Here is an 8405-nt window from a genome sequence, read left to right as displayed (position 1 = left end):
CCAAGCTATTAATTCCCTTTATTATTCTTTCTTCCATGGAAATGTTTTTCTTTCAGCTCTGTAATTTCATTTAAGTTGAAGTTCATTCAGTTGAAATCCAGTTTAATTTGTGCTTACATTGGTTTTTATTTTTACTTTAAGGCTTTACTTATAGATAACTAAGAGTCATTGTCTTCTCAGTGTCTGAAGCATCCTTGTCACTATAACGGCTTTTTATGGTGATTCTTTTTTGTTGGTTTATTTATTCATTCTTCCAACTTACTTCCTTTCTTTCAATTCATTGTTAATACTGGGCTCTGCAGCACTTCTGGAAGAAAGATCTGCATTTCTCCTGCAGCTGCTCTCTTTGGCCATTCAATGTTATAGTATTCTAGGATGTCAGGGAAAACTCGGGCTGGCTACTTGCACAGTGATGGGAGAACCCTGAAACTGTCCTTCTAGATCATTGTGGTGAGCCCTGAAACTCTCCTGAGTTCAGAAGGACCTACCTTTCTAGGTAGTTAAGTGGTCTCATTTAGCTAGATATATCTCTATTGATATATACCTGATATCTCTATTGAGCGGAAAATTGGTACAGGAACACTTCCAGTGAGTAGTTTCATTCAACTGGAAATCTAGGCCTGGGGGCAATGACAACATTGAAGTAATCTCATTCAATTGAAGCTTCACATCTCTTTTAAAGGGCAACTTTGGGGCTCATTTCTTTGCAGGCCCAAAAGCAAGTCTATGGCAGGCCAAGGAACCCTCTCTCTCCTTGACATAGCTGCCTGCCAGGACTCTGCCTCCTGAGAAGACACCCTCTTCTCAATATTAACACCCCTCTTTATCTCTCTACCAGGATTTCTCTGCTACACCTTTATTTCTCTGTCAGGACCTTGCCACTGAGGAAGTCAGCCTCCTAGCAAAAGCTGACTTCTCAGTGCCAATAAACTTTTTGCCAGTCTAACTTTTTGGGTTTGTGAATTCTTTCACGTTGGACCTACTCCGACCAGAAGGGGTTCCCACAATACTCTGCCCTGTGCCAAACTTCATCGCCAGTTTCAATGCTTTCAAAGTGGTTTGATCCAGGACAAAATATAATTGCTACCCACCCCAATTTAAGCTCTACAAGTCCTTAAACTGTGTTTAAATCTGAGAAATAATAGACAACTACATAGAATTCAACCACTATCACCTACCTGGAAAGCTCTGCTGGTTCAGAATGACAACTATAGACTTCCCTTTAGTCTGGGATTCCTGCCCTAGTTAATCTTCTGTGGGTTTCAGACAGGTCTAGAATCTGGGCCCGAATGAAATGCTGCTCAGCTCCTGCAGTCAAAGCCACCCAGCTATTGCTTACTTCTAAAATTTCTCCTTTTAGAACCTAGCCTAAGGCCTGTAACTGTTCCTTAACCTAGAATACCACTCTGAGTCATATCTCTTCCTCCATGTGCCCTGAGTCTTTGACTTGTAACTCTGTAGGATGTAACAAACATGTCATTTTAGCACCTGTTCTCACACCCTCCACAAATTTAGGACCTTGGATCTGGAGATGCTTTTTGACCTAATACTTTGCCTTTCTCTGCACTAGCATGCTCTGTACATTGAGGTTCTGATCAGATTTTGGTCCCCAGAGTCCACAGACCTCTCTGTATATCTTCTATGCTTCCTTGAGGCATATAAAAGATCCATCATGACTTTTTTCTTTTCTTTTCTTTTTTTTTTAATAGCCTTTTATTTACAGGATATATGCATGGATAACTTTACAGCATTAACAATTGCCAAACCTCTTGTTCCAATTTTTCACCTCTTATCCCCCCACCCCCTCCCCTAGATGGCAGGGTGACCAGTAGATGTTAAATATATTAAAATATAAATTAGATACACAATAAGTATACACATCATGACTTTTTTCTAGGATTTCCTAATCAAGACTCTGGTGCATTTTCTTGATCTGTTTGGAGGAGTTTGGGGATAGGAGGGACCTTACTATATTTCTTAGTACTTTGCCATCTTGGTTCCATGCCATAATGTTAACTTCTAAGATGATATGCAATAACCATAAATTCAATCTCTCTTAAAAGTAAAAGTAACTCGTGGGGCAACTAGGTGACACAGTGCATAGAGCACCAGCTCTGAAGTCAGGAGAACCTGAGTTCAAATCGGCCTCAGACACTTAACACTTCCTAGCTGTGTGACCCTAAGCAAGTCACTTAACCCCAATTACCTCAGCAAAAAAAAAAAAAAAAGTAATTCATAAAAAAAAAATACATTTAATAAGAGATTGAATCTCAGACATCAACTTTGTTTCATTCTGTGGGGAATTGATGTTTATTTTCATCCTAGCAAGGCCAATTTAAATCAACTGGCTATGAGATGACTTTCCCCCAAAAAAAATCACACCATAAATATGCAAGAGACAAAGAAATCTAAAATGATTACTATAACCATTCAGTTCTTTCTTCCAAATAGGGTTCCCCAACATGAGTGTGACTGAACAGCTAGAGTCTCTATAGGCTTGTTCAAGTAAAGCATGTAGTAGGAAAGAAAAAAAAAAAAAAAAAAAAAAAGAATTCATATAACTTAGAGGAAACCACTATCCTGCAAACAGGATGTCAGCTTTGTCAGAGAGATCACAAGTAGATGTAGGGTTTGTTATTAACAACCTCAACCTCTTCTTTTGTAAAATTAAATATACTGATTTTAGTCTACCTTGTATACCTATTTAACTTGAAGTAGCAAAGCATGGCTGCTAAAGAAACTCAGCTCTACACAAAGATCTCTAAGAAGCTTAAGGACCAAATGACCTTCCCTTTTTTGGAAGCACTTCTGGCTATGGGGTTCCCAGCACATACTGCGTGAGTACTCTTTTTCAGAAATTTTGCTTTTGATATGTCTGAAAGTTTGCCTTGAAGAACCTGTAACTTTGAGCTCTTTGAAATTCAAGCCAGAGGCATCTGTTACTACCACTCTCTCATTCTTGGCTTAAATCTCATGCTTGAAATTCTTCCTCCAGAAGTTTAACTGAAGAGTAGATTCTTCATTTTCTTTTTTAAAAAATCCTTTAACTTTTTTTGGAGGTAAATATTTTCAATACATGCTCCAGCTAGTTCATTACCTTATAGAAATATTTTGTTTAATGAAGATTATCATATAGAAAGTTTGTGTGTCAAGGAGTCCTGGGATCAATCAATAAACAATTTATTGACTGTCTACTATATGTTTCAGCAGTTTTGGAAATGCCAATTTTTATTAACTATCAAAGTAAAGTAGTAAATAGGTTGTATATAGCTATGTTTATTTGTGACTGAATCTATTATATGTTTCTTGGATTCCTTCATCTTCTGCCATGTCAATACGTTTTCCATCAAAAAGTTACAATTTATTAATCTCCATTTTGCAGGGGAAAAAACTGAGACACTATTATCATCAATAATTCATTATTTATTGGCTACCATGTGATTCATTTAAATTAAGGTTTTCTATGTTAAACTTACTTCAGGATTTGTTAAAAGACTATGTTTTCAAGTCCATACTTACCAGGATAAAAGTTCTACAAAATGTACCTTTAGAGCCCAAAGAGGTTCTGAGGTTTTGGTTAAGGATAATTTTTTAAATTAAATCTTAACATTAAAACAGGGCAATTTTAATGAAATAATTTTTGATGCTCACATTTCTCTCCCTAAACTGAATTTCATTATTATTTTAATCATCAAAAAATTGTTTTCTATTTGAGTATGGAGCTATGCTAAATAGCATGGTAAAAGAAATAATTTATTTCAATAAACATTTGAAAGTCATTTCTCATTTATACCATAAATAAGTCTCTTATTTTTGTTTTGGTTGTTAGGATAGTATAATTCAGCAAATAAGGGTTTCTAACATAGATGACCTCTTTTTGTACCTCAGCAAATATCCTGACTTGTTCTTTAAAAACAGACATCATTGTGTGGTGGATAGAATATTGACTTGGAGTCAGAAAGACCTGGGGTTCAAACTTGCTTGACATCCATCTGCTGTTTGATCCTAACCAGAAGTCATCCCATTTTAATGAATAAATGATTTAGTATTTATTTATATGAACATTTATCTTTCCATTCCATTGTACATTTCTCCCTTATTTCCAGCAAAACACATTCACACATTGCTCACGTCCACAACTGTTATATCTCATTCTTTAAAGTCCATCTCAACAAACACTTAATAAGCATCTTAATAAACATAGAGTTCAAAATATTTCTTGCAGAAAACATAAAAATGAATATTTAACATTTCAAACTCTTGTCCAAATAAAACTCATCTTTCCCCCAAAACTATCCCTTTTCTGAAATTTCTTCTTTCTGCCAAGATTTCAACCACTGTTCTAGTTATCCTTCATGTTATTCCACATTTTTTATCCCTCTCCCACCCTGCCTTTCACCCCATCCAATTAATTGCAAAATATTTCCTTTTGAGCTCCTCACAGATTCTCACATATATCCCTTTATCTTTATTTAGGTAGCTGTTATCCTGGTGCAGGTCCTCACCATCTCTGGCTTAAACTAAAACTAAATTAGTCCCCCGATCTTAAATCTCTCCCCAGTCCAATGTATTTTCCAGCCAGTTGCCAAAGTGAATTTTTGAAAGCACAAACCTGACCATGTCACATGCATAATTAATCAGTTCCAGGGTCTTTATGATTAGTCTCTGATAAGCCTTTAAAAGACTTCACAACCAATCTACCATGGTTTTCCAACTATGTATATGTTATCCTTCTTCTCTCACTGTATATTCTATCCAGAATTTGGAAAATTTGATTTGTAATGACTAGAGATTGTCATAGTTTCCTGGAAAATAAATGCAACCCAAATTCTCCTACAAGTATGATCTGATATTAGTCCAGAAGATATGTGTCATTTTAGACCAGTATCTGCATCCACTCCTCTGACTAGAAAAAATTATATGACTTTTCAGAGATAGAAAAGAACTTTGTAATTCATTCAGCAATTGAGTTTCCTAAAGAAAAACTTGGGATCTTTGGGGAATATTTATTGGTGTAAGCCCCATTTACTTTTCAAGAGCTGTCAATGTCAGGTCAAAATATTATTAATGATAGCTACATGTTGTTATTTCTGAAGCAATATTTCTCTCTTTTAACAAAGTAACTCTGCAGACATAATGGGCACATTTTTAGGAGTTTTCACCAAAAAAAATTTAGGTGGAAAATCAATCAATTCTTGGAATTATAATTATATAGGCTTTTATAATAGTGAATCCACTTTGGAATTTAGGATCTTTATAGTAAGAAACATCTTAATTAATCATCATCACTTCCATACTACCTTTACTCTACCATCTACATCACATTTATTATATAAACAAGTACTATACATTAAACATTATAAAACACATATATGTGTATATATATGTATGAGTTTAAATCACAGGGTTTTTTTAGTCGATGATTCTCCATCTTTTGTGCCTGTCATTTTTTGTCATGTATTTTATAATCCTTATTAATTTTATCTATTTAAGTTCAATAATTAATGGGAATGATTATAGATTATTTAAAAGCTATATTACTTTAAAAATAATGAACAGATAAACTCTTTAAGAACAAATGAGATGATAGTTGTCATTTATATCCATCTCATTTTCTGGATTTTTAAATTAATTGGGGACTAGATTTGATAAATAAATAATTTCCTGATTTCCTTTTGCTTGTGTCTTTAAAAGTCTTGATAACAACTATAAAACATCATTAGGATGTTTCTTATTTTCCTTCTCAGCTATGTGACTTTAAATCTTCAGCTCTATTCTATGTTATTTTTTCCAGACAAAAAGCATTGGCAGCCACAGGAAGAAGGACAATAGAAGAGGCATCAGAATGGTGAGTAAATTTGGATTTTTGTGTTGAATTTATGGCAATTCAAATGGTTCTTCCCCCTCACCCCTGAACTTCTATCTTTTAACATAATATTATTGAACTCAATTGTACATAGTATTAGGCTATATGTTCAGAAGTTGTTGTTATTTGTCCTTCATTCTTGAAGAGAACTATGACATCAGGGAAGAGATGCCATTGTATGCAAGTGAAATGGATTTAAGTGAGGCAGACTGTGCAAAGTCATCTGCCTCACTTTCCTCTATAGAGCCATCTGGGTACAGAAGTCATATAAATTATGTCAACTGGAGATGTAAAAATTAAATAAACTATCCACTAAGAATTAATATATATCAAACAGTATATAGATTAGAAAACAAATTAAGTAGCTGGGATTTTTTTTTTAATAAAGCATAGTCATTTGTATAGTAAAAATTATAACTAACCTTTGTTCTCCTTTAAGAAAGGAAAATGTTAATCTACATAAGTTTCTTTTAAAGGTTTTTTTTTTTAATATATACAAATACATAAGAAAGATGTAGATTTATAGTTTTCTTGATGGAGTTAGTCAACTAAGAAGATTTATATATTAGAAATTGTGCTTCCACTTTGCTATTTTACTCATTTGTGAAAATTTGCATTTTGTCATTTTATTATGCTCAAAAGCATATGTGTGTATATACATATATGTTTTTGATATAATAAAAAATGGTACATATAAATGATTTTGTTATATATATGTATATATACATATATATTCCTTTTGTGAATTTTTTCCTTCTCACTACTATTCTGAAGCTACCAGTAAATTAAATTAGTTCATTTGCTGATTTCCTAGCATTTTCTAAATATGTCTTCACATTGTCTAAAAACAGAAATAATTTTGTTCTTGCTTTATTCATGTTTTATTGAGAAAACTTCTAAATTCTAATATCCTTTATCACAAATAGTGCTAGGAATATGTAAGCATATATATGCATGTATGTAATATATATGTATGTATAGATAAAGATATAGATATTATATACCTGTATAAACATTTGTTTGTTTATTCATTTGGAAATAATACATTCAAAAAGATGAGGTTAAAAATTTGCACAAAGTATATTATTTACAAAAGAGAAATACCAGAACTTTTCCTATTATAAACACAGAGAAACAAGAATATATCTTGTAGAGAACCAGAGATAGTGGGGGAAGGAACTCTGGGTAGTAGGTACACTATAATATCTTCTCTTCTCTTTTATTAAAAGTTCCAGGTACTATAGTATTTAAATGAGAGTTATTATTAACTAATTTATTTATATTAATTAATATCAAAAATATTACTATAGTATTAAAATGAGAGTTAAAATTAAAAGTATAAACACAAATATAGAGATAAAATTGTCCATATCCAGAAAAATAACAAAGAAATTAATTGGTGAAATGGTGAACTGACCTTCTTCTGGAAAGCCATTTGTAATTATGCCCCCAGTGTTATAAAACTGCACCCACCCTTTGACCCACTTATACCACTGCTATATCTCTACCCCCAAAGAGATCAAAGAAAAAGGAAAAACACATTTGTATACACATATTTATAGCAGCTCTTTTGAAGTAGCAAAGAACTAGAATCTAAATGTTTTCTTCCTAAATTAGGAAATGGCTGAACAAGTTATGGTACATGAAATTAATGAAATACTATCATTCCATAAGAAATGAAGAAAAGAATAGTTTCAGAGAAACCTGGGAATATTTGTATGAAGTGATACGACTGAAGTGAATGGAATCAGGAGAGCCCTTTTTATAACAACAATATCATAAAAACAAATTTTTGACTAAAACCTTTCATAAACACAATCAACCACAATTCCATAGGACCTGTGATGAAACATGCTATTCACTTTATATAGACTCACTGTGCAGATTGAGGAACATACATATGCATGTAAATGTATATATGAATGTGCTAACATGAGAAATTGTTTTGTTTGACTATACATGTATTGGGTTTTGTTTTTCTTGTTTACTCAATAGTTGGACAAGGTAAGAGAGAGAATCTAGAGCTGAAAATAAAATAAAAGTTAATCTTAAAAATATTTAATACCTGTTTTTAAAATAGAAAAGTAAATCAGAGAACAGACTATATGAGTAAGAACTAGGAGTAGGATGGGGGGTTAATACACACTAATCCAGTAACTGATAAACTCCAAAATATTGAGAAATTTAACTTGAATTTCTGGGAAAACTGGAAAGCATTTTGGCAAAAATTTTATGCTGCAGACCACGATAAGTTTCAAAGGAGTACAAAACTAATATAATTGGTCACATTTTTTTTTTTTAAATTAGGCAACAGGAGGAGATATGTTTCATAGAAATGGCTAGGGGAAGAATTCTTTTAAAAATTTAACTACACAAGGAATGAGGTTTCAAAAGAATGAATCATTATAGAAAAGCAATCTACAAATCACTAATAAGAAAAATGTAACAAAACTATTCCGAGTCTCTGTCGCTCAGACCCAAATCAGCATACTCCAGTGATTGAGGTTTGTCATTAGAATGTAATGATACTTTTAAATCA

At 32.8% G+C, this 8405-nt stretch overlaps 1 protein-coding gene across 1 annotated transcript in view; it reads left to right on the top strand.

Moving 5' to 3' along the window:
• The first annotated feature begins 2601 nt into the window (after positions 1-2601).
• UBASH3A (ubiquitin associated and SH3 domain containing A) overlaps positions 2602-8405 on the top strand; it is an 83716-nt gene continuing 77912 nt past the window's right edge. The window contains exons 1-2 of the mRNA XM_012544360.3: positions 2602-2837; positions 5795-5848. Of these exons, the coding sequence (XP_012399814.1) occupies positions 2725-2837; positions 5795-5848 (167 nt within the window). The 5' untranslated portion in view covers positions 2602-2724. The remainder of the gene's footprint in view (positions 2838-5794; positions 5849-8405) is intronic.

This window comes from Sarcophilus harrisii, chromosome 3, assembly GCF_902635505.1.
Source record: "Sarcophilus harrisii chromosome 3, mSarHar1.11, whole genome shotgun sequence".
NCBI lineage: Eukaryota > Metazoa > Chordata > Mammalia > Dasyuromorphia > Dasyuridae > Sarcophilus > Sarcophilus harrisii.
This window is presented reverse-complemented; position numbering and strand designations above follow the sequence as displayed.